At 50.9% G+C, this 26,786-nt stretch overlaps 1 protein-coding gene across 1 annotated transcript in view; it reads right to left on the reverse strand.

The window, feature by feature from the left end:
- The window catches only part of ACAP3 (ArfGAP with coiled-coil, ankyrin repeat and PH domains 3), a 161,284-nt gene that overhangs the window by 45,568 nt on the left and 88,930 nt on the right, over positions 1-26,786 (reverse strand). Inside the window, exons 5-10 of the mRNA XM_065421141.1 lie at positions 18,216-18,274; positions 12,071-12,254; positions 7,458-7,502; positions 6,394-6,489; positions 5,547-5,621; positions 1,422-1,433 (exon numbers count right to left, since the gene is read on the reverse strand). Coding sequence (XP_065277213.1) covers positions 1,422-1,433; positions 5,547-5,621; positions 6,394-6,489; positions 7,458-7,502; positions 12,071-12,254; positions 18,216-18,274 — 471 coding nt within the window. The remainder of the gene's footprint in view (positions 1-1,421; positions 1,434-5,546; positions 5,622-6,393; positions 6,490-7,457; positions 7,503-12,070; positions 12,255-18,215; positions 18,275-26,786) is intronic.

The raw sequence follows: 26,786 nt of genomic DNA on the forward strand, positions 1-26,786 counted from the left end.
ACACACTGGTAACAAACCAAAGAGGATCCCATCAGACATCCTCCCCAAGTACCTTAATGCTTGGTTGAAGGGAAAGGGAGCAGGTATTGAAGAACTTCTGTGCTCCAAGAAGACAGGCAGCAGATTAACTAGCTCCTGTCTCCCAGGCTGTCCCATCTGGCGGTTTGCAGAACAGTTCCTGACCCGTGTCAATAAAGCTAAAGTAAACAGGTTTATGCAATGGAGCTACAGTGCAGCAGCTGTGGCTAAGTGATCAGTGGAGCAGGGAGAAGGGGGAAAGACTCTGTTTATCATTCTGTCAATTCACAGTCGATTCAGCAATCTGTTGAATTCCACGCCTGAGAGTGTTCTACTCGGTGGGAATAACACATATAGCCATGGCTGCACTTCAGCTGACAAATCCAGCGCCTGCTTAGCCTCCGGTTTGCCACCCAGAAACACATGGCAAGGTGAAATGCACAGGAGGAAGTGTCCATGGTGCTGAGAAACACCAACCCAAGCCAGCGTTAGCAGCGCATGGCCCGGTCTACTTGCTCCTTTATTCCATGCGCCTAACATTCCATGCTCACCGAAGCCAGGGACAGAGGAGCGTTGGTTGGACCCAAGAAGAGCGTGGGTATGCGCTGGGCAAGCTTTGCCCACGCAGCTCCACCCCAGTCCTCAGACCCACCACCCACCATTCCAGTCCTAAGGCGCCTTGCAGCTCTGGCAATGCACCTCATTGCTCAGTTATAAAAGCCCCTGTTATTCCAGACCCACAGCTTATTCCTGACCTGCAGCACTCCCTCTTCTGATGTCCTGGGTCCTTTCATGGCTCTGCCAATGCACCTTTTGCCAGAATTTTGTAAAGTACTTAGGTGCCTGCAGATGGGGACAGGCACCTAGAGAGGTTTTCAAAAGCATGTAGGATTTCAATGGGAGTTAGGCACCAAGGACCTATTGAAAACCCCACTAGGTGCCTACTTGCATCTTCGGGCACATGGATACTTTCAAAAATCTGGCCCATCCATCTTCAATTGCAGAATTTCTTGCTATTCTACTTCCACTGCTCGGTCAACACTCTTCAGTCCCAATCCACGGAACCCCTGCAGTTCCAGAACTGGGCCTCTCTTGAGTCAAGACTGCCAGTCATCTAGGATATTGCATGGCAGTTTTGTTATGTGAAGGAAAATCTACTAGGGATTAGGATGAAACCACCAAACTTACTTGCAATTGTGTTTGGGAATTAGTTCTCCAGAGAGGACAGGCTAGAGCACTAAAGGATCCAGCCAGGATCTAATCCCATTGCCAGTGTAGATCTAAAAGCAGGGCTCACTGGAGTTCAAGTGTAGTCAAGTGCAACTCCTTCGAAGAAACTTAGCTCACAAAAGGGAAGAACCAATCTCTCAAAAGACACCACACAGCAATGTGGCTGTACTCACCTGCAGGAGAGTCTGGAGGGGGTACGTCAACGATGGGTGACAAGAGAGAAAAGAAGAAAAAAAGGCACATTACTTAACATTCCCCTAATGATCAAGTGCAAAATCAATCCCCAGCGAAGCTTCGCAAGGCTTAGCAACCATGTTTTCCAGATCCACCGGCAGGCTCAGAATTATCCATGCAATTTCTGTGCCCCTCCAAATCTTGCATTTCTGCATGCAAGCAGTAGCTGCATACTGGGGTCAGCTAGCCAAACATCTCAATGCCTGATGTGCATGGCAAATCTGACACTGTGGGCTCGTGGGAATGTGTGTGTGTAGTTCTGGGTTTTCAAACTGAGAAGACAGCCCTGTGGCTGCTTTCTAAACTTGTTCCTGAACGTCCAGCAATAGCACAAGGGAACAGCATTTTATTTGGTCTTCCACCGCTGTACAGAGTGACGAGTTAGTTGCTGTCAGTGCGGCAACTGGTATATACTCTGCAACAGGCCATGTTAGAATCTGTGTCAGCAAAGGAGGGCACGTCGGGGCCGGACACCTGGGTTATCCCTTACCATTTACAAGCATTGCAATGGGATCTTTAATTTCTGCCAAAGAAGACCTCAGTTTAGCATCTCATCTCTGATCATGCAGACCTACACCCTTCCCCTACTACTGCACTGGGAGTTCGTTATCCAGCTCTGGGGGTTAGCTTTGAATCAGTTTGTGGGCCCAGAGTCAAGAACTCATTCAACTGCAACACCCAGAGCCCCACCCTCAGCTGCTGGACAGCTCCCCTGAAGCAAATAGAGGTATGTCAATTTAACCAGCAGAGGGTTTGCCCCCTATCCCCAAGACTCCAGTTGTGAAACTCTGGATTTGGTGTCAACGGAAGCAGAATGTGGCACACCTTTGTCACTAGGTGTCATGCCAAGGCGGGGTAGTGACATACTGGCTTCACTGGCCGAATGCATTGACTCCAGTGGAGCAGATTTGGGCTCCGCATCTTTTTAAGTGCATGGTGCACGTGAATCCTTTCCAGTCAGTCCTGCTCTGGGACGGTGAGAAACGCAACATGCCTCTCTATGCAGAGCCTGGACTCTGCTTTGGCAGCGAAATGCTGGAATCCATCTCCTCCTCCCCAGCGGCCGCCGTCAGACGACCAAACTGCCCTCTCCCGTCCCGGCCTGTCAATCCACTTCCTCGCCCATGAGTACAAAATCAATATTGGGCTTTGCCTGGGTCTCAGCTGGGTACTTCCTTTCAGACATCCACAGGACATGCAAGCTAAGCAACCTACTTAGACCCCAGGGAGGAGAGATTTAAGCAGACTCCACTGACCTCCCTCCCGCAACTCAGCAAGATTCTTAGTGTTAATATTCCATGGGAAACTGCAGCTTTGTCATACAAAAAGATCCTAAGGTGTTTCTACAAGGATCCAGTAGCCCTGCTAGCTGGGGATGGGCCCAAACTCCATATCTGCCCTGTTTCTCATGCTCCCCGCACTGAGGTACTTTTGACACAGGTAACACAGGTGGCATAATTGTTTCTGAAGCCATGCCCTGTAGGACTGTGCTCTTAGCATAGCTTAGAAGCTAAAGAAGGATCATCCGAGGGAGATGTCCAAGGAAAACACAGGAAGTGGTGTTGGTAATTCACTCTTCCCTGTTCATCAGTACTGAACCACTGCTCCCACAGAGATCTAAGGGGATCTACACTGCATGACATGGGCCGTTGACCCAGCCACAGGCATTCTTTCCTTTGGCTTGTTAGTAGATGAAGGGATGTCAACTTACTCATCATCGACATCGCTTTTGTTATGTGAATTTTTTTTCTTTTCCATTGGGAAAAATGGTTCGTATAACTGGTCATGCGTAAGATTAGTGGCCGTAAAATCAAGGTTCTACTGGAGCACCAAAATTTCCCCCAAAAGATTCTTCTTTCACTGGTGAAATTACCCACCCCACAGCTGCCTTCTTGATGGAGAAGGAAAATCTATTCTTTGGGCTCATCGGAGAGGAGGCTTCCTTTAAGTAATAATGGTCACGGCACAGGGCATATTCCAGGGGTTAGTAACTGGCTGGTGCCATCTAGTGTTTAGAGCCAGAGGGATCAAGAGACTTGATAGCCTGGGAAGTAGACATCTCTTCAGGAGCACCATGGGCCATGGTCATTATTGCGAATATAAACCAGGCAGGAGACAATCAAGTGAAAACACTATTAACAATTCCTTTGTTACGGGCAAACAACTTGCAGACAAGGGAAAAAGTGTTTGTGAATAAATCATGGTGAAAAAGAAATCAGGCCTAATTTATTTGATGGATATTCTTTGACCACCTATAGAACGGGGAAAATTTATTTACGAATAAGTGATTCGACAAGGAAGGGATAAAATTCCTTGGATAAACTCTTGGGGGCTGAGGCTCAAGGCTTGTCTAACAGCCCTGTAGTTCAGACTGCAGGGTGTGAACTGCTGCGCACACCAAAGGGCTGCGTTGTAACTCCCCTCCCTGCCCGTAGACGGTGCTAGTGTGAACTAAAATGTACCAAGTTCATGTTAACATAGCGCCAGCCCAAGCCCAGACGTATACACAGTGCGAGCCCAAGACTGGAGACCGGGGCTCTGAGACTCGCTCCGGGTTTCTGCTTGCCGTGTAGACGCACCCTCGGTGCATGACCTTGGGGAAGTCACTTCACCTCTCTGTATTTCAGGTTTCCTAGCTTCAGAATTGGATAACTAGTACTGATGTCTCAGAGAGGCTTTGTCAGGAGTAACTTATTAATGTTTGTGAAGTCCTTGGAGATCCTCAGACAGAGGGTGCTAGGAAAGGGCAGAATGTGACTCCTTAAAGAAGAAAGAGGATCCTTCTTTATATCTAATAATGCCCATGTTGAAGGGACATCCATCGATCCCCATATGTACCCCTCAGTCTGCTCACCTACCCATCCCCAGACATTATCTATCTATCTATCTAATCATGTAGCGAAAGGCAGTTTGGTCTCTCCACCACCTGTACCTATCTATTGGAGCTCAGTTTAAATAGCTTTGCTCTGCCCCTGCGGGGAGGGCCGCAGGGCTCTCTGATCAGAAAGCAGGCAGGGCCTCTTGTACCCTGGTAGCTGGGAATTCATTCTGTGGGAGGGAAGAGAGATGTGGGGAAGACAGGCGCATTTCCCAGCTCCCTCCACTTCTCCTCACAACCCATTAACCTAACTCGGGGTGGGGGGGGGGTGATCTCCATGTGAATGAAGAAACGGCCCTTCAGCCAGCCCAGCCCCCAGGGAACAAATGGCTCCATCCGTCTGCTGGCTGAGTTAAAAGGGGGCGCTGACCATCTGGTGGAGCTGGGCAGTCAGGCGTGCTGCTGCCGCCTCCTGGGGAAAGGTGGAGGGGAAGCTGGCTGGACAGATGTGAGAGCAGACAGACAAGTTTCGGGAGGGATGTGCTGCCACCATAGCAGCTGCAGACGCTGGGGCTCGCCAGACGCTTTGTCCGGCTTGTGAGGGCAGGGATGGGAGAAGGGAAAAGAGAGGGAATGGATGAGACGAGGGAGGGAGAATGGGAGAGCCGCTGGGCTGCTCTAACTGCTTCCCAAGCCAAACCTGGCTTCCCAGAGTAATGTCCCGGCCTTACATGACACTGTTTTCATGTATGGACTCATGACAATAACATGCTCTGGGAACAGCCCCCTATGTGCGAGAACCTCAAAGGGCTTCACAGGCATTAACGAATTAAGCCTCACAACCACCTAGGGAGGCAGAAAAGCATCACACAGAGGGGGAAACTGAGGTCCGAGGAGGTTTAATATTTGCCCAGGGGTAGAGTGGGCCCAGAACCCAGGAGTCCTGACTCCTGATCACTCCGGCTCTAGACACTAGACGGCACTCCCATTCTGTAAACCAGAATAGTGCTAGCTGGGAAGGGACTCCCCTGCAGCTGCATCCAAACCCAGCTCCGGCAAACGACGGCGGAAAGGTTTCACTGCCGCATGGCGTGTAACCCAGCTGCAGGGCCATTACAGTCCCACCGCTAGCTTCTCCCGCAGCAGTCCCTTTCCTGGGAGGCTGAGGTGCTGCTAACCACTCAGCTCTCCTGGCTAATGGAGAGTGATGTCCTCTCATGCCAGCCCGCAGCCCCCGGGGACTCACCCTCTGCTGTATCAGGGCATGCTTGTGCTCCATCTCCCTCTTCTCCACGGCCGAGTCGATCACCAGCTGGTCCAGCTGAAGACAGGGAGGAGAAAACCCGAGGGAAAATTCAGTGAGATGGTTCCCATTACTGTGCCCCCAGCCATCTCTCCTGCTTGCCATTCTCTGGGCTCACACCAGTCTTGCCAAGGGCCTACGTCCTGGGGAGGGATGCGAGTTTCCCCGGGTCCAGTGAGGCTGCGTTTGGGTGGGCGCTGCGGGCTGGTACGGCAGCTAGCTTTCCACCGCTGGGACCTCCTCCCAGAGCTTGGGATTTGGGGTGATGCTTTGTCACCGCCCTGGTTACGGGGAGCTCCTTAGACCAAAGCACAGAGACTATCCTGAGGCACATCGCTATGAGCTTTCGCGCTCCTGTCTGCATGGCCTGGGCATGTCCACCACCCTGTGAACTCCCAACTCCTTCCCCAGCATGCACTGGGCTCAGTATAAGACCAGGGCTAGAATCTGGTCAGGAATCTGGAGGGAATGTCTCCCGCCCAGGCCCTAAACTTCGGCAAGGAAGATGCAATACAAAAAACAAACAACCCAGGATGCCTTGTGTCTGGGAGGGCTGCCCAGCCCCAGATGGACCGTAGGAGTTCCTGCTTGGTCCAGTGAGCAGGAGATGCCCAGGAAGAGCCAACTTGTCTAATTATGGCTGAGTTCCCGAATCCCCAGGCCGGCCATGTTCCTGGCAAAGGCAGGTTCTGGAACATTCCCGTCCTGATGCTCAAGGCTTTCCTGGCAAAGGGATCACCACAGGGAAATGGCAAACAGAACCAAGCATCCCCTCACCCCAACCCCTCACCTCAGTGGCCAGCTTCTTCATGTAGGGATCAAGTTCATGAAGGAGGCTGTAGCCCTGCTGGAAAAAGGTGTACTGGGCGTGCATGAAGGACAGCATCTGGGGATGGGAAACAAGGCACACGGTCAGAACAGGAGCGGAGCCATTGGGAGGGGAGGGGAGATTATGCAGGGCACTCATACACCCCAGTAGAATATCAGCCTCAGTGCTGGCCTAAGAAAACAGCCTGAGCAGACACAATCCTCTCTAAAAGAGCTCTCTCGGAGCCCCTCCTTCTGCCAGGGCCAAATGAATCCCCCGCGTCACTCCAATCCCTTCTGTTGGGTGACACCGCGGACAGCGCTAGCCTGGGGGAGCTCTCCTCCATGCTGATGATGGCGAAGGAGCGACCCACCTCACAGAACAACATGCTCTTGTGACTGACCAGGCCCTGGGTTGGGACTCGGGAGAGCTAGGTTCTATTTCTGGCTCTGCCACTGGCTCCTTGTCTGACCCTGGACAAGTCACTCGATTTCTCTCTGCCTCTGTAAAATGGGAATAAGAATACGGCTCTACCTCTGAGGGGTGCTCTGAGGCCACACGCACCATCTAGGTGCTCATATGCTATGGGGATGGTGGCCATATATGTACCTAGGTAGAGCATATCGTTTCTAGACCGTGCATATCTCCTTCTCAGGCTCAGCTACATCACCTCTCTCTGCAGACATCAACACATCCTCTTTTCCCACCTTTTCTCTCTCTTCCTCTGTGCCCCCCCTCCATTCCTCCTGCCTCTAATCTTACTAAGCTTGCAGGTATCCCCCCCCCCCATCCCTCCCCACATAGTGACTGTCTTTTCCACCGTGTCACTGTCACTCCTCTCTGACAGCCCTCGCCCTTCCAGAGCACCGAGGGATTGTTTGGTTCTTTGTGGTGCACTATTGTTCCAGAACCCCGCAGCCCACACTGGCCTTCCTGCCTGCGTCTCAGTGCTGGGGACGTGTGTATCCGCCTGGGCAAAATGGAGCATGCAGCACTGCAGTGTACTAAGTCTGGGGACAGCAGGGAAAATTGAATGGCGCCCTTACCGCGTCCAATATTTCAAACTTCTTCTTGGCTTGGAGGACATTGATCTGTAAGGGAATCAAGACAAGAAACTCAGCAGCGGCAGCCCATGGGCTAGACATAGCAAGCAGCACCCATTGCAACAACCCTAAGCAGGCAGCGGCAGTTGGCGTCTGACGGGCCCACTCGGAGATGTAGAGATTTCTGGGTAAGGGCCAGTGTGTACAAATTAAAGTCCCTGGGTAAAATTTTCAGACGTAGGCTCCTAAGGGACATAGGTGCATTTGAAGATGCTGCCCCCTTGGTGTTACTGCAGATCATCGGACTAGCTAGGCTGGCCCCAGGAGACTGTTCAGTACTTGGTGCCCATGATGTCGATGCACCTTTAAAATCTGGTGGGCCACTGCTTTGCTTCCTCCTAGCAGCTAGATCGAGTGGTGTCAGTGCAGCATGTGTTGGCTCAGGGCTACGCGTTCGCCATCGCTCAGCTGGCCAAGTAACCAGCACCCACGGTGCCTGCACTGGGACCTTGTTCCTAAAATAACACATTGTGATTGACAAAGGAAACCAGATCAGTGACTTTAGCGCTCAGGAAGGGCTGACAGCCCTGGAAACCGAAGTTATCTTCAGAGCACAGGCAGCTGCTGTGCAAACTTCCCCTGCGCGGCCCCCAGTCTGCCTCTGATCTCCTGTGATGTGTGGTCACCTCGAAGGACGAAAGAGGGGGCCTTCAGTCACATTCAGTCCTTAGACTAGCACCACATTTCCATGGTCAGAGAAGCACGACAGCACCATCTAGTGAGGCTGGGAGGGTCTTGCTCTGAAATATATTCTGCAGCTGTTGTAATGCCTCTCTGCAAAACACAGGCAGTGTTGGTGCTAAAGCACCTCGGTTCTTGTGCTCCTTCCGCAGGTGCTGAGCAGTGCGGTTGGAAAGCACATTCCAACATCTCTCAGCCTGCTACGTGCTACTCGGACCAGGAAAATCCCAGCTTTAATCCCCGTTATAAAAGACAGGGCATGATGCAGCAGGTCCCTGTGCTGTCCTTTTATTTCTGGAGACCTGCCATATGTCACCAATACAGAGAGTTTGGTGGGCTCTCATCTTAATCCCTAATTAATTGAATTGCAAAATCACAGCACCTTTTGAAGCAATAAGCAGCTTTTGCCCAGGAAAGGCACAAGGACCAGAATAGTAGAGGATGCTTGGTGAACCGGCTGCAAGGTAAAGCCAGCCTAGCAGCTGTGTCTAGCTCTATTAGTGAGCACTAGTGGTTCACGAGATAATGGATGCCAAAATCAGGTGGGCGAGACTGTTGCAAAGCTGTTTGGTTGGTGAACCAGTGCAACCGCGCTCAGGACCAGTAAATTCTTGTCAGCTCAGGTCATGGACCACAGTCAGGAGATGAAAAATGCTTCTGAGATTTATAAAACATTAAAGGGAAATGAAAAGTAAGAGGCTGCAGAAGAGAGAGTGATGCCTTAAAAATAAAAAATGAATAGCATGCAGTTACATAATACCTTTCCATGGATCCCATGAGCAAGTCTGGCAAGCTTTACAAGTGCTGTAATTAGCACTAAAGAGCCTGTCAAATGTAGCAGAAGATTTCTATGGGGCTTCAGCTGTCAGTGTCACGAACAATATGTTACCATGACAGCTGCAAAACAGGTCCCGGTGTGTTAATATCTCTTTTATAAATGTGGCACCAATTAGCTCCAACGATGCTGCACTTGGAGTAGCTGAGACTAGAGTTGAGAGAAAGTTACAGCAAACGCTTTCCTGGATCAGGGACCGAGGGCTCTGTTCTCCCCCAGGTCCGAGCTGTGCTGGGACACGGATGGCGTGTGTCTGTGTTTGGCAGAACCTGCCTCCCGATTCTTCCTCAGCCATGTCCCATCTTCTGCTACAGCTATCCAGAGGGCTTTATACCAGCGAGTATCATGTAGAGGAACTCAGCTCAGAAACATCCCCAGCCTGCCCCACAACCTTCCCCCTCCTCCCTTCCACAGCCAGGATGGGGATAGCGGATGGATGGGAGTCAAATAGGGGGTTCCACTCCACAAGGGGAACTCCATGGCCATTTACAATCAGAATCCAGCCTCTATGCACCGCCTGAGGAATGCAAAGGTGCCGGATCACATGGGAGAATCTGGTCCTAAATTGCAATTCTCTGGGTCTGAGCCCTTTTTGGACTCTTTTGTTGTTGTTGTTGCAAATATTCATAAAAGCAACGTTCCTTCATGCAAATTTCGGGCCTGTGACCAAAGTCTGTTTCGTGATGAATGGAAATTAGTTTTGGGTGGAAGCGGGAGGGACAGGCTTCCTGCTTTTCCAAGGCTGCCGGTCCAGGAAATGAGCACTGTGTCTTTGCAGCTCTGGTCTGGTGAGGAAGATATGCCAATCATGGCCTTGCTAGGACAGTTTCCTGGCATCTGCATGAGGCCAAAAGGTGTCTTTTTGCCAGAACTCTTTCTCTCACCATGGAAGCTTCTGTTAATTGTTTGGTCTTATCTAGACAACCAGCCACTAGATGGCATGCCTAGGCCACACAAATGCATACTGGTAAAAACAAATTAATCTGGCAGTTAAAAAATGCCCAGTTACTTCAAGTAACTGATTCGTGCAATCCAATTTGGGGGGGGGGGGGGGTGAGGGGGAGGGACTTTGGCAGATTTGCACAGTAGTTAACTAATTTAACTCCAACTTTCCTTGATCATCTCACTGACAGATATAACTCCAACTTTCCTTGATCATCTCACTGACAGATATAACTCCAACTTTCCTTGATCATCTCACTGACAGATATTTGGCTGCTGTGCTAAGTCAGAGAGCTGAGAGGCTGGAATCTGCTTTTCCCCAAGGCTCATCGCATCCTTGGGCAAGGTGAGAGGCACATTAGCAAAAAAATGCTGGGCCAGAGTCTGCATTATAGGCCAACCCCTTTATGTCATCTGAGCAAGACTCCTCTTGTTTCCGAGACGTTTGAAATAGGGAAGGGGAATTGTGTGAAGGGGACAGAGATTTGTAAAACTGCTGCACTTAGGATGCAGATTTAAGTTGTGTCAAGGGCCCCTAACGTGTTCATATAAATAAATAAAATACCAAGCCTTTCCCATCTCTAACATCTCTGAGCCTAAAGGGATGCAAAGAGATCCTGCCCCAGTTCTTCTGTCTGTGTCTTTTTGGGTGCATGGCTTTAGATCGTCCCCCCCAGCAGGGCTAGCAGAGAAATCCCACTGGATCGGCCTATGGCATTAGTGGAGCTTTCTACCTTTGTCAGCATTGGATATTGGCCTACAACACAGGAACTTCTTTCCCTAGTGACCTTGCCAGCAACCACAGCTGAATTTATCTTTAAATCCCAGAAGCCAAAGAGCTACAATCCCTCAAGGTTAGCAAAGCACCCATGACTTACAAATTAAAGGGACAGCGTCCCCTTTCCACCCACTGCTGATTCTCAGCAATCAGTAGGATGTGACATCATAGACTATCTCGTGATAAGACAGAAGGTGCTGGCAGATGGTCCCAATTTGGTGCTGCAGGGAACGAGGGCTAGTGGAGTGACACATGGATCAATATTTGCACTGAATTTGTTCAGTTATTAAACCCATTGCCTGGAAGGAGGAACCTGAAGTCAGCTAATAAAATCTGCAAATGAGACAACAAAAGCTTTGGCGGAGGGCAAGGGGTAATTATGGGGGCAAAAACCATGTTCTTTGAGGAGACTGTAATGCTAAAAGGAGCTTCAATCAAGGGAATTAGTTTAATTTTTCTTTATGAGAAATGATTGTGACATTTACCATTTCAGCTAGGGTGTGGTTTTTCAAGCAATGTGTATACACACATGTGTGTGCATGCACAAAGGTATATGCAAACACGCACACATGTGCCCAGAGGTTTTCCTTAAGGAAACTCTCTGTAGGAGGAATGGGCTGTGACTCACAATCAGAACATGGGGGAGAAAAGCACTCAGAGGCATTATCTCGCTTTCTTACTTTGGCTGATTGCACAATGCCATCTTCTAAGCCCTACTGGAGAGATCTGCAGATCAGAGAGGCAGAGACTTCTGAGAGAAACCGGCTCTCCCTTAGGCATTGTCTATCCTGGGAATTTGCCAAGCAATCGATGTCAGTTAGAGAGATAGCAACCCCACCAGTGGAACTTACCCCATCTTCAAGCAGGGGTAAAGTAGGCATTTGATATGGACAGGCTGGGGTATGCCAAGTAAAGAGTAGTCAGGCAGATCTGGGATCTAGGGCAAATTGTGGCTTTCCTGGTTATCCTTGGGGTTTCAGCAGCCTGGCTACCCCACAGCTGAAATTGGGGCAAACGTTCAGTACAGAAATGGCCTTTCGTTCCAGGTCTGCTCCAAACACCTTTGACCGGGTCTCGCCAGACTATGCATTGGCTTTTAAGAACTTCCCAGGGATTCTCTGCCATGTGAGGCAGCAGGTTAAGTGCTGGATAATTTCACAGTCAGATACCATTTAAAACCCAGATGTCAGATCCTCCTTTCTCACCTCCACCCACCCACTGGCTCCTCTACTCTCGGCTGATGGATAATCAGCATTTATCCTGGGCTCACCTGTTTCTATGACAGGACGACTGGATGGAGCTGGTAGGCCAGAACCTCACCTGTAACACGTAGTCCAGGGCCAGGTGTCGGAAGCACTTCCTGGTGATGGTCAAAGTGCCCGTCGCTTCCTCCACCTCGTGGGGCTTGTGCCGCGGGGCCTGCGCGTTCTTCACCAGAGAGATCTCCATGTCCTCGCGCACCTTGTCAAACTGTTTCTTCGTCTCCTTGAACTTCCGGACGTCACTGGAACCCAAAGGGGACGACCACCATTACAGGGCAGCCAGGACCACCAGGGAATCAGCATTGGAACGCAGCAGGGATCCCGGTGGCGTATGATCTCTCTAATGGCCAGACCCTGACCTCACACCGTATTCAGTGACCCCACTCAGCTCTGCCAAATCTGGGGCTGGAAGGAATTTCCCCCTAGCTCAGATTGGCAGGGACCTGGAGGGAGGAGGGGCTCTGTGGCATGGGGCCTGGTTTGCCTGCTAGGATTATCTGGGAATCTCTCTTCTAATCCATTCCTTGGCACTGAAGGGGTCTCCTGTTCTGTGCCTGTGGCACACAGTTTAGTCTCCTGAGGACTGAAATGTTGAGGTCTAACTAAAGTCTTTGCGCTTCATATAGGAGTATCTGGATGAAATGTAATGGCCAGTGATAGACAGGAGGTCTCACTCATGGTCCCGTCTGGCCTTAAAGCTCCATGAAATGATGAATCAGATTCTGACACAAAACATCTCCCTCTGGATGCAAAGAATAACTGCACTTTAAAGTGGTCCCTTCAAAACAGTTAGAGGCGTCCCCAAGGCGTCCTCCAGCAACCCGCACAATCCTAACGATGCTCTCCAGCTGCCTTGCAATGAGACTGGGATGTTTCATAACAGGCACTATCAGAAACAGTCAAATTACATGTCACCAAACATACTGTACTGGAGCCTATGAAAATACCACAAATCAGCCGGTTCTCATGTTTAAAATTCACTGCCCAGCCAAGTGCACTTTGCCCATTGTCATGTCTCTTCTGACCTGCCTGCAAGTCGGGTTTGTTGATTTGAAGTGTTAGAATTAGAAGTTTCATTTTTTTCCATCTTTTTTGTACTCTTGTAACCGGCACATTTGTTTGTTTAGTGTGCCAGATGGGAGATATTGGATCCATAAAGGGTGGAGAGGAAACAAAGTGACTCACCCAAGGTCACACAGCAAATCAGTGGCAGAGCCAGTAATTAGCACCCAAGTTTTCTAAGTTCTGTTCCAGTCCAGTACCCTTTGTACTGGACCACCCTGCCTCCTGCTGGGCACAGGGCAAGCTCACTACCTTGTGTTCAAGTACTTCCGTGTCCTGACACATCTCAGGTATGGCATTACCCAGCATAGTTCACGTTGAAATGCTGGCTTGTTTACAATAATTACACCACTTTAGATGCTTACACAAATGCATTTGTGTTTCAATGCTCTGCAAACACAGGAATCACTTTACCCATCGCTGAAATACAGTCACTTCTGGGATGGGAAACGGCCCCTGTTCCACACTGCTCAGCAACACAAGCCTTTAGGGCAGGAGGGGAAGGAAAATACTATAACCAGCAGAAACTGCCCTCATTTGGATTTTGGTTCCTGCCAAAAGTACCAAGGGGCCTTAAAAACACCTTCAACTTGAAATCTAGTCAATTAAATAAAAATAGTTACATAGTGACCACCCTTGCCCCTGCAGCCCCACCCCCACCCCGACAACATTTATAAGCTTTTCCTAATTCTTGAAAAGTCGTCCCCCCCCCATTGCTTTAAGAAAGACAGACATAAAAACCAGGAGAAACTGACTGCATATACAGAGGAAACATGGAAGTCTCCTCCAGACTGGAGCTACAGTCCATGAACAGAGGAGAACTGCTGAGGCAGAGCAGAAGCGCCAGCAGCATAAATCTCGCAACAGCAGCATGTCCGCTGTTAATCAAGTAACCCATAGCGCCACAGACTGTTCAAAGCTCAAACTGGCCTGAGCAGCCACGCACGTGTTCACAGAAACCAAACCAATCAGTGAGGTCACAGTCATCTTCAAACTCCAAGGATGGACAACAACAGGGCCTCAACTTCACTCTTCTCTTCCCCTCACGTTGGAAGGGCTCACTATGACACCCACGCACAAACACGGCCTGCGCCCGTCCCCTCTCGCTCTGTGACACATAAACACGCGCGCGCACGCTCATCTGTTGAATTTCAAGTGCCACAAACTTCACCATGAAAACAATCCCTTCCTGAGCTTAAAAATATCCCCTCGGCCTCTATTATTACCCCTGCTGGGCTCTGGCCAGTGGGCTTGGCGTGGCCAAGTGGCACGGGATCTCACCAGCCCAACAGCTGGCGTCAGGCTTTCTACTCAGCTATTATTATGGCTGCCAACAAGCTCCCTCCTGAGCCAATGCTAAAAATGAATGGCGTGGCTTCCACTTCCCCCCCCCCCCTCCCCAGGATGCTTAGCAAAGGAGAGAGGGAGGGGAGAGTGGCCGCTGTCTCTTTACCCCGCCCTCAGCCACCTGAACAGGTAATAAGCCACATGGACTCTGAGGTTCCAGCTACAGACTTCCAAGTGGCCCGGCAGAGAGTGGAGGAATTGGACCCATTTGACATGAGAGCTGTGGCAGCCGGAGAAGGGCTGCTGGCATTGCACGGAGCGGGGCCTGGCAGGAGAGGAAGCATTTCTCGGTGCTTTTTGAGTCGGGAGTGGGGAAATCAGGTGATTTTTCCTAATTTGCAGCAAAGGTGTCACCTGCCAGGCAACCCATAGCCGGCCTTCTGAAGAGCTACTGGCCCTTCAACGTCTATGCACATTAGAAAGGGGTAGGAATCCATGGGAGGGTGTACAGGAGGGGCACGCTAGAGCCTAGAGCCTGTAGGTAATCAAGGAGGCCTTGCCTTGCCCCACCCCACCCCAGGGCTGGGCTATTTAAAGAGGAACAGGAAGCAGAGCAGGAGAGAGGAGCAGAAGCTCTGCAGGCTGCAATGGGCAGGGTGTCTTGCTCAGGCTGAAGAAAACCAGCCAGCGACGTGCTTTGGTGGACTTTAAGTTGGGGAGCTCTGAACCAGGATCCTGATGAACTATCTATTGTCATCACTCGTGTCCTGAAACCTTATTAAAAGGGGACATGCTCTTTGGTGAGTGTGTGTTGGCTTCTCCTTGACCCAGGCTGTTAAAGCGAACTTACTGCTGCCCCAACTGGGGGGAATTAAGATGTGGCACATCCTCAGCACCACCCCAGGCAGGTAAGGGGTTCTGTGGGGATGGCCCAAGCCTTGACAGAGAAGTGGAACCGGAGATGGTCTTTCAGCTGGAGAGCTCACAGATGGCTGGTGTTTTCCCCTCTTATTTACCTCCAAGAAACCCCTGATTCTCTTGTTCACCCTGTCTTGGGACAATATTTCTGTTCAGCTGAGGCTTCTTGCAGCCCCTGACTACTTAACAGTGCGCCCCTTCCACTGCTTCCTTCCCAGCATCAGATCACATACGAGGCTGGATCCACTCCGCTCCCGCTGGGAGGCTATTGATGAGGAGAGAAGGGTGAAATCTCTGGCCTGCAGAGCCAAAATATTAGGTTGGGGATGGTGGAGGGCCACAGAAGGTCATTCCCTTTCCTAGCACATCACAAGGCTTCTGACAAACTAAGGCTAAGTCCAACTTAGCAAGGTCTCTCCGGGGGACATGGCGTGTGGGGAGATGAGACAGGCTAAGGTTTGGGTGACGGGACTGAAAGCATTTCACCTCTCGGTACACGGCTGCACCGCAGCTGGAGCAAGCCTTCCAGCCCATGGACACAGACAAGCTCGAGCGCCGCTTGAGCTAGAGTGCTAAAATTGGCAGTGTGGACGTTGCAGCCTGGGCTCACCACCCGAGTACAGATGCAGGGCGGTGGGCCGGAGCATACTCAGGTGGTTAGCCCATGTCACAATGTCCACACGGCTATTTTTAGCTCTGCTTGAGCTGGCCCGTGTCTGTCTACCTGGGTTGGGAGGCACGCTCCCTGCTGCAATGTAAACATACCCTAGGTCGGTGGTTCTCAACCAGGGGTACGTGCACCCCTGGGGGTACGCAGAGGTCTTCCTGGGGGGACATGAACTCATCTAGATATTTGCCTAGTTTAGTGTTTCTGAACCCAGGAGTCACGGGACAGGTTTGGGGAGGGGGGGTCGCAAGTGCAGGGCCAGCAGTACTAAAAAACTCTCCTCTCGTCCCAAGGGCTGGCCCCTCCATGTGGAGACAGAGGCACATGAGTGGGGCAGGACTTGCTCTGCCACTGTCCGTGCTGGGCCTGACCCCTGGATAAACAGAGGCTCCATGGCTGTCAAGCCAGCCCCGAGTGCAATCACACAGCAATGTCAAGGGGTGAGAAGGGCTAGCTGCAGACTGTGTATAAAACTCTACATTGCAGAGTGGCTGTCGCTTCCTTTTCACAGCCAGGAAACTGCCGACGTGGTCCTGGGGGGTTCTTTAAAATGATCCCAACCACAGAACCAATTTCAGATAAACAATAGCAATTTGAAGATCAAAGCACCGAAGACTGTGACGGTGGGGGGGGGGGTCTGATGGGCACGACAAAGGGAGAATAAAACGCAAATACGCTGATGCGGTGACAGCCCCAAAATGTAGGTGAAATTCCCCCTTCCGGCTGCCAGGATTTAAGCAGATTAAATCTGAGCTCATCAGAGAAATGATTAGATGGAGATGGGGGAGGGGGAGTGCTTGGGGGGGGGCAACTGTGGGTCGTCCCCCACACCCAACCACCCACAGCTGCTGATGGATTCGCACTCAATTACCCGTTCCCATGGAAACCAGCTCCCGCTTAGCTGAAGGCCGCCATTGCCTCGCTGACCTATATTCAGCTGATTTGAGATCTCACGCTGCACTTGGTACCTGCCCATGGGCTGCGCGGGCACTCGGGGGGGGGGGGGGGGGGAGGGGGAAACAGCCTACACGGGCAGAAGAGATTCTGTTTCCCCCACCCAAGGGAAAGAGCACGTTGAGATAGACCTGAGCTAAGATGCGGGCTCTCCACATCCTGATCATTCCCAGCCCTGATTCTCCTCCACTTCGCACCGGCTGTGTGGCCGAACAACAGCGTATCCTCTGTCACGCACACGGGGTGTTTTACACCCGCTTTGCACAGGTGTAAAGGAACGAGGCAGCCGGGCCTCAGACTGACGAATAAGAACACGTGGCCATGTGGCATCGGGGGGGGGATAGGGGGGGGTTACGTTCCATTTTATAAGGGCCGGGGGATGGCTGACTCCAAATCTTACCCAGTTTGGGGCTAGGAGTCAGGCTTGGATTCGACGGTGCCAGTGTCCTCACAAGATTTCCAACGATACTGGTGCAAGGATTGCATGGCTGGCTGATCTCTCCCACGAGAAGCCTGCTTCCTCCGCAGGCAGAAAGAGCCCTTCCCCCCTACCTGCAAAGTTTATGTGCAACAGACGTCTACAGGCTCCGTTTACTGCCTCAGACACACCAAAGGTGTCCTGGGAGGTGGGGTTTGATTTGGGGGGATACGGGTGCCCGGTGAGAAGCTTAGAATTTAATGAGGCTGCAGGATGCTGAAGTGAAGCCCTTGGGGGAAGAAGTGCCTGGATTTTGACAGACAGCTGGACACTGACCTATGCTTTAAAAGCCATATCAATCTAAATGACGGACTAAGCAGATTCTGTACCTCATCCAGTCGGGGTGGCAGCAGTGATCAAACCAGACTTGGCTCAAAGGGCTTCCTACCGGGGGGGTGTCGGACCCGTGCTGCACGGATCTGGATTTTTGGGGGGTGTTTGAGCTGGGGGGGGTTTGGTGTGCTCCAGTGTGGTGATAGGAGTCAGCTTGTAAAGTGTGTATATGGAACTGAACTTTCACACGGTTTGGGGATGCTCAGATCTGGGGGTTTGTTTCATGTCCAGCTTTAAATTTTAAACTCAGGAGGGCCTGGATTGCACCCAGAACTAGGAGCTCCCCCATGACAGAATGTGGAGATGACAGGACAACAGCAGCGGGGGTCACCCCATCCCACTGCTGGATTCATGGTTCCCTTCCCTTGGATGTGTCCTTCACTCCAATCAGCGCCTTGAATATATACATAGCCAGTGCACTGCAATCCTGTTTTCACCACAGACACAAGAGGGTCCGTAGTTCATCAGGGAGCCCCAGCGGGGACCCAATCGACTAGTACTCACTCTTTCACAAAGTTGTGCAGCTGTTGCCGGACCGACCTCTGGGCTTGGTCAAAAAGGATCTAAGATAAAAGGAAAAAATAACAAGAAAAGATGAAAACGTGAAACTTTCCCCAAGGCGAGGCCGAAGCGCAACGCTGGGAGGGTTACCTGGCCTGGCCTGACAATGTCATACTTTACAAAGCTATGGGGAAGATCTGAGCTCAACTCCTCTTGGAATCCAGGCCGAGCCCAAAGGCTTAGGGATCTCCTCTGTCCTATGGGGGAGGTGGGTTTGATTCCCAGCCCTGCTCCACTGACCCGGTGCTCCATGCAAGGGATCTGTGCACACTCCCCACCCTAAGAACAATGCAGAGGTGGCTGGCGCGGGAGTGAGTGCTTTACAGCGACTGATGCTAATGTGGAATGTGAGAACACGTCCTTCCCAAAGCTGTCTGGCCGACTCCCCTGTTTATCCCAAGGTTCTGGATGTCCAATGTAACCTTTGGGGAAGCGGGGTTGCACTGCACAGACACATATATATATCTCCATCAGACCCTGTGCTGCCGTGCCTGGGTAGTGAGATGGGCAGGTGGCATCCTCACCAGAAAAGACAACAGGGCTGACCATGAACATGGAAATAGATTTTAGATGAAGAAAGTTGATTCACATTTCAGGGATCCTAAGTGTGTGTGTGTGGAGGGGGGGGAGCGGGCATTACTCCCGTGGACTGGCAAAGTGCCCATTACTTGGTGCTACCACAATCAATTCTGGTTTACGTCATACGTTTTTTCCACCCATGCGGCCGTCAGCATAAAAGGCTCCTGGATGGTAGCTCCCATGATCTGCAGAGGGTCACTACAAGCTCCCAAGAGAGTGTGCCTTGTAACAGCCTGTGCCTCCCTAGCTTGTATTTCCGACTGTGCCTCTCCCATTTGTCGAGTTCCTCGCTGTGTCAGCAGGGAGCACTGTCCCCTCCAACTGCACCCAGTGGTTTCAATTTCAGCAATGGGAAAGGGGTTCTGGTCTCTGAAGTAAGGCACGTGCAGTAAACCACATGTCACCCCTCGCTTCTTCTTTAAGCACAAGCCGACTGTGCTGGCCAGGAGAGAGCCCCTGGAAGCAGCATAGCCACAAGTATAGAAGGAGAAAGGAAGAACTTGCTCCTATCAATCATTTAAACCTCACTCCCCAACACTGGTCCCAGGCCCCCAACCACTTTTCCAGCGGCTGCTACACACCCATCATATCTCTTGTGCATCCAAAATCTCCCCTCCTTGTTCTGCTCTCTTTTCTCCAAGCGATACTGTCCCAGCAGGGCGAGGTCCGCCTGTCTGCTCCCCTGGCCCCATGGAAACACTGCCATGACGATGAATAAGCCTTTGCATTTCAGACATGCCTTTCGATGATGCAGCACTTTGACTAATTGAGGCCAGATGGTCAGAGGCTCCCTGGTGACACCCAGAGGCCCTGCAGATGTGGAGACGGGCAGGGCTTGCAGAGTGGAGATGGGCCCAACAGCAAATGATCCCACGATATGACATTGTTCATTGGTTCTTGCTGGGACCCTGGCTCTCCCCCTCCAAACCATGCCCACTGTGGGAATCTGCAGACAGAGGAAAGCTTGTTTCACTTACTGTCTGCACCCCCACCCAGAGGCCTGGATCCTGCCCTGGAAAGAGACTCACTCTATGGCAAAGGGGGAATTCGGTATCTACGTCCCATTCAGCCCTTGGACTTTCTGCTGACTCTGCCAATTGTGGAGGTGGTTTTTGTGCCAGGGACATCTGTGCCCTGGGAACTGGGCTGAGACCCACTAAACTCGTGCCGTGCCATTTGCCATCAGCCCACTGATCCTGTGCCTGAGCCTTTCCAGGTGTGGTTACCTATGGCCCTTCTCTATGATGTGGATTCCTTCCTTAAGAATCCTGCCGTCCTGCTCAAGGGCTGTGCACTGGACCCTGTTAAGATCTAACTGTAAAACGCCTTGCGTAGAGCTGCCATTGAGGAGAAGTGAGACAAGGGCCCCTTACTTCAACCAGCTTGGTAAACAGACCAGAGCACGTCAATGTCTCTTTGTTTCTTGTAATCAGCCTCTGTCTCTATCCATGTGCTGCCTTTTGCCTTATCCTTAGATTGTCAACTCTTTGGGGCGGGGGCTGTCTTTCCGTTCTGTGTTTGTACAGCGCCTAGCACCACAGGGGCCTGGTCCATGACTGGGGAGCCAAGATGCTACTGCCATACTAATCATACATGGACTGGGAACCCTCCGGTTCTGTCTTTACTTTCTGCCCTAAGCTGCTGATTCACCCCCGGTTCCTGGAAGCATACAGGCCGTTCATGCTTATTTCCTTCTGAGGAGACAGTCACCAGAGGCTGCATTTTAAATACTTTCCTTTGGCCGTGTAAGTGATTTCCAAAAGATCCACACCATTTTCACTGGGGTCTGATTCAGCCCCAAGAGTAAGTTCAGAGGAATGTTCTCAGCCATTGCCTATGTGAAGCTCCCACAAGGCTCTGGCAGGGCAGCTGGCTCGGGCTAATCATGTTTTTAACTCACCGCTTGTAAAAGCACCTTTTCCTGATTTGGTTTGGTTTTTTGCCCCTTGCGGCTGCCCTGCCCACCTGGGTTTCAAGCATGATGCTCCGGGGCATCATATCCTGCCCCTGCAATGGCCATTTCTCCCTTCCTTATCAGATGGCCTTTCACACCTTGCTGTACAAATCACCAGAAGAACTGGTAGGGCAGACGCAACGGGCTGGTCTCTGGCTTGTCCACTCAGGAACCCAGCTCTGAGAGGATGGAGCAGTCCTTCTAACTTAGGCCACCCATAGCCACATTCACACCCAACACAGATGGCACTGCAGAAGGTAGCAGCTTGGCTGGAGGATAAGATCATGGTCCTTAGGGATCTAATCACCAGCTCTGATATGCCTCCATCCTTCAGAAATGCCGCTTCAAAGCCCGGCCGGGGGTGGGGGGGGGGGCACACTTTCATCCTTTTTAGGCAAATAAATTGAGTTCAATACAGTGGGACCTTCAGAAAGCCCATGACAGGTGCCAAGATAAATACCTATGCAAATGGATAGAACTCAGGACCTATCCACTCTGAGTCACCCTGATGCTCTCTGCAAACTGTTTGAGATGAGTGATGCTACCTACATGAAAATAATAATATACAAGACAATAATACCTCGCTCTTAGCAGCTTCCGATCTGAAAGTGCTTTGCAGCGGAGGTCAGTATCATTATCCCCATATTATAGATGGGGAGACGGAGGCACAGAGAGATGATGTGACTTGCCCATGGTCACCCAGCAGCAGAGCCAGCATTTGAACCCAGGTATCCTGAGTACTAGCCCAGTGTCCTATTTCAGAGGCTATACTGAGTCAAGTAATCGCCTGTAAAACCTCTCCAAAGGGCCAGTTAGAGATGAAGGGAGAGGTTTTCAAAAGGGGCCTAATGGGTTTAGGAACATACAGCTCAATGATATTTTAAAGTGGGGTTTGTGCTCCTAATTCCCTTAGTCTGTCAGTGAAAAACAGACAAAACACTGCGCCAACTCTGATAGGATTGCTTAAGGGAATCGTTTTTACCATGTCAGCCCATTGAAATGGAATTTGAATTCATTACACTACACAGTATTAGACTCACAAACCAGTATCTCCAAAGTTTTTGGTTAGATACATGCAGCACAGTGACTGTGGAAGCAACAGCAGCAGTTTCCAACATCTAGCCATCTGTCTATTTCTCTCCCTCCCTCCCTATAATACTAAGAGAGGGAATGACGGCCAGGGCACTGGGGGAGACGTCCCTTACACTTTTTGACAGTGCCGTGGGATTTTACCGGAAGCTGCCGACGACAGGCAGAGGTGATCACGGTGGAACATCTCCACTGCAGCTCGGTGCCCATTGGGAGTGAAGTGAATTGTGCCCTTGACTACGGCGTGGCCTGCTACTGGAAGGCCTAAAGCATTATGGGTGATAGATTTCAGCAGCAGCGTTGGCTGGATCCTCAAATATATTCATTACGCAGATGACTGCGGCCAAGGACAAAGCAAGAGGAATGCCAGAGTCTAGCTGAATACAAACGGTCAAGAATGGCCTCTAAATATGAACAGATGCAAACGAGGGTGGCGGAGGGGGGGAGGGGGGACCCAGACCACCCAGCTCACCAGTGTAAATTATTTGCTGCTTTTGGCATCGGTCTGCCCTCTTGGAACACTCTCCAAAAGCCACTGGCCTACAACTTTTTCCAAAAAGCTGCTCCCTGAGTGATGTTTACATGTTGACCGTGCCTCCCTAGGCTTGTAACGCTGTCCAGCGGAAGGCAAAGAGCAACAAAGCCATCTGGTTTCCACCTGCACCCACATCTGGAGTGTTTCCATTATTGGCTTCCACCGTGAGGACATGTTTGCTTAAGTCAAGGGAAGGGAAAGGCCACTTCATTCGGCTGGCCCCAGGCAGCCTGGAGGGACAAGCGGCTCGAGTTCCAGCATGGGGCAGATTTGAGTGGATAGCATCAGACTTGGTGGCTGAGGGATGGAGCGTCTAGACTGATGAACAGGACTAACCCCTGGGCAGTGCATTAAAAGAAGCAAGCGTGTGTCTAATGAGGGTTACTCAGGGCAGATCTACACTTAAAAGCGCTGCATTGGCATAGCTGTGCTGCTGTCGCGTTTTAATGAAGACGCTCTAAGCCAATGGGAGAGCGCTTCTCCCGTCGGCGTAGCTCGTCCACCTCGGCGAGAGACCAGCGCTCTCCCGCCAACGCAGCGCTGTCTACACCAGCGCTCAGACCAGTAGCACTAGGTCGCTCAGTGGAGTGGACTGTTCACACCCCAGAATGACATATACCGAAGTAATTTTGTAGTGTAGACCAGGGCTTAGAGTTCCGGCCAACAGAATGGGATCCTAGGCTGTCCTCACGGTTTTGGTTTGGGTGTCCTGCCCCTGCATTTAGGTAGTGACTAGGATTGCTGTGCACGCTGAGGCCTGGTTAGGGAGATGGCCTCTGCCACTGGGAAGAGAAATGTCCCTCTGCTGTTATGGCATCGCTCTGGGATGGATTCTGGGAAATGGATACTTGTTGTTTCCCACTAGAGCAGCCTGATGCATCTGGCCCATCACCATGTGCTGTAGGAAACTACTCAGAGCCCCATCAGCTCTGTGGGGAGCAAGCAGCTTGGAGGAATTCTCCTTTTCCATCGTTTAGATATTTCTCTCTCTTCATGCAGTGATCACCCAAGAGAACAGCCCAGGTGTATGTGGGGAGGGAGAGTGGGGGTCTTTTCTTTTTCTTATATATAATTTAATCCAAGATTAACACTTTTCATGGGTAGGCTTAAGTGGAAATAAGGGCAGGCTGGCATAATGCAACGGGCACACCCACCTCTGCTCAGACCTTCACTCCTGACCTGCAGCCTGCTCCCTCCCACCCACTATTCCAGTCCTGAGCCCCACACAGCCCTGCCAATGCCCCTCACTCCTGGCCTGAGCAGAGACTGCCAGTTGTTTCGGTGGGTTTACATAAGAATGGCCCAAATGGGTCAGACCAAAGGTCCATCTAGCCCAGTAGCCTGTCTTCCATCAGTGGCCAGTGCCAGGTGCCCCAGAGGGAATGAACAGAACAGGTCATCATCAAGTGATCCATCCCCTGTCGACCATTCCCAGCTTCTGGCAAACAGAGTCTAGGGACACCATCCCTGCCCATCCTGGCTAATAGCCATTGATGGACCCTATCCTCCATGAATTTGTGACGTGGATTGACCACTAAACCCTTTTCTAATTAAGACAGGGGGTTGCACCCTGAGCTCTGATGATGAGAAGTTACTGCACTCACCTCATCCCAAATCCCGTGTTGGAATTCACGCCATGGCACTGGGATGAGCATCTCGGCCACTATTGCTTGGGAACCTACATGAGCACATGTAGTGAGGAGGATTGGTTCATGTCTCCTCTGTAAGACGCAGTGATCAGGTAGAAGGTCTGTACGGAGACAGCTCTACTTTCAACCTTCTCCGTGGGACACCTGATGATAGATGGGCATTTCAAGCCTGCCAAATCTCAGCTGAGCAACAAGAGACGCCTGCTTTGACACCAGCTCTTCTTGTATTGCTCTTTTATTAATTTTGCCAGCTGAGACCATCTGCCAGAAGCTGTCTAAATGGCTCCTCCATTTAATTTTCAAAATCAAATAAACAGATTAAATCAAAAGGGATATTATGAGCTTGATTTTTGAATATGGAATTGTTCCCTGCCTTGTTCTGGCTTCCGCCGGCATGCTTGGAACGCATCATTCGGGCTAAGATTTTCCAGATTCTGTGTTACCCACCCTTTCTCCTAGCCACTGGGATTTCAGCCTGACTCACGTGCTCTAGTGTTGCATGAGTGACGAGGGTCAGCAAGAGAAGGGGAAGGGGAGCAAATATGTTTCTTACCCTTCAGGAGTAGATCCTAAATATCACAAAATGGACTAACTTAGGCAGTGTTCTTTGTATGCTACATAAATGCAAATTGTATTGAAACGAACAAGCCCCATGAACCTGGGGTGAAATCCTGCATTGGCGTCAATGGGAGTTTTGTCATTGACTTCAGTGCGACCAGGATTTCACCCTGGAAGCAGCAAGACTGGATCAGCAAACACAGAATGCATGGTTACTTGGAGGCCTACAGCCTCCATGGAAAGGATCCCTGTTGCTAAGATATTGCCCTGCCAGTACACTAGCTGGAAGGATTGTTCTGTACTGAGAAAGGGAAACTAACACTGATTTTTAGGCAAAGCAGAAGTTGAGCAGAAGTAAGTGTCTGCCAATCAGTCAAGAGAATCACTCCGCTCATCCCTAAAATGCAGCCACTTCTGGGGTGGAACATTATAGCTGTTTAAGAGCACATAGTAACGCTGCACTACCTACATGACAGGAACTGAAAAGTAATGCATCTAACAGAAGAGACCGGGGTATTTACGGAGGCACAATGGAATATCTGAGTAGGAATTGGGGCAGTGCATTGGGTTGACCATCCCTGCTCAAAGTGTCCTGTGATCTTTAGTGTCCAAAAGCGATCCGAAGTTTAGTTTTATGTTCTGTCGAAAAGACAGCACGTCCTGCAGCACAGCACTTCCCGAGTCTGAGCCAGCTGCCACTGGGGTCAATAGAAAGATTCCCACTGACTTCAGTGGGAATTGGAATAGATGCCCTACCAACCCGGAGATTAATCCATGCTACTCTGTCAAGGTAACTACCACATTTTCCACAAGAATGGCCTACTCTGCGGTCTAGGCAGCTCTGAATTATTCCACAGGCCAGAGCTAGGACTGTAGTTAGCTCAGCAGAGGTTGTTCCTGGCATCCAAACCTCTTCCCTGCACACATGCACTCCGCGACTGCTGGCTTAGTGGTATCTGATCTCTCCACGCTGAGCAAGGGTGTGGCCGACAGGGCCGTGGACAGAGCATGCAAATACGACTGAGGCTGTTCCAACAAAGCAACAAGATTAGACAATTACAACATATGGGGCATTTTTCCCTGATGTCTTACTCTTCCCGCAGTTTACTTCCTGGCTATTCAAGTTTCTGGCAACAGAACCTAATAAGCCAGCTGACAGGAGGGGTCTTGGCTAGATGGACCCAGATGGAGTCTCTGGGCTACAGTGACTCCAGCCTAGTGTTTAAAGAATATTGTTCACTGGTGTGACAGGATGTACCAAGCATTCACTGCCCCCTGCCAGAGGCCCCACCACCTTGGCACACCTCGCCCTAAGAAGGTGGATAGGAAGAGCAGCAAGTTCAGACATCCAGAGGTTGCCTAGAGAGAGACCTCCCATGATCAGCTGCAGGCAGAACCAGCAAGAGTTGAAGGGCCTGGAGCGGGCAGAGGCCAATGAGAGCCCAGCAGGCCAGATAAAAAGGGCTGGCTGTTTTCACTAGGGCCCAGTTGTGGGGGAAGCCAGAACAGGGCTCTCTCTGCCCTAACCCAAGTAACCTGACCCAGTCAGGGGCCTACCCTTGACAACACTGGCCTTGGATCTCTGTGAAGGGCAGTGTTTATATCATGGAGTATTCTGAGTTCAGATTTAATTTGTGTTCTGTTAACCCCAAAAGGGGACCAGACTGAGAGCTGACCTAGTTGGAAGGCTAGCCCACGGAAGGGGCAGACCATTGCTGAATCAGGACACAAGGGGGCACTAGAGAAGAACTCCAGCAGTGCCATGTCCTGAGAGACGGGGGCACGCTAGTAGTGAGTGCATGCTACAAACCGTGGTGGGAGAAGTGGGATGACCGAGCCTGCCTTCCTAGCAAAGGGGAGAAGGGTATATTTGTTGAGACATCTTACACAACAACAGCAGGCCCAGGCTGAGGCCCAGTAGCTGTTCCTGGAGGGACAATAAGAGGTCGAGCAAGGCACCTAGTGAGCTGCTTCATCTACAGTGTGTGACTGATGGTACGCCCCATCACAATCTCCCCAGCTGCTTTTCAGCAAGGTCCTTCTCATTCAAGCTGTGTTAACTGAGTCAGAAGGAGGGGAAGAGACTTATTCCAGGCCAGTGAGTTAGCAGGGATTACACGTAGCGTTTGGCTGAAAGAAGAATCAAACAG

The sequence above is a fragment of the Emys orbicularis genome, chromosome 22 (genome assembly GCF_028017835.1).
Source record: "Emys orbicularis isolate rEmyOrb1 chromosome 22, rEmyOrb1.hap1, whole genome shotgun sequence".
NCBI lineage: Eukaryota > Metazoa > Chordata > Testudines > Emydidae > Emys > Emys orbicularis.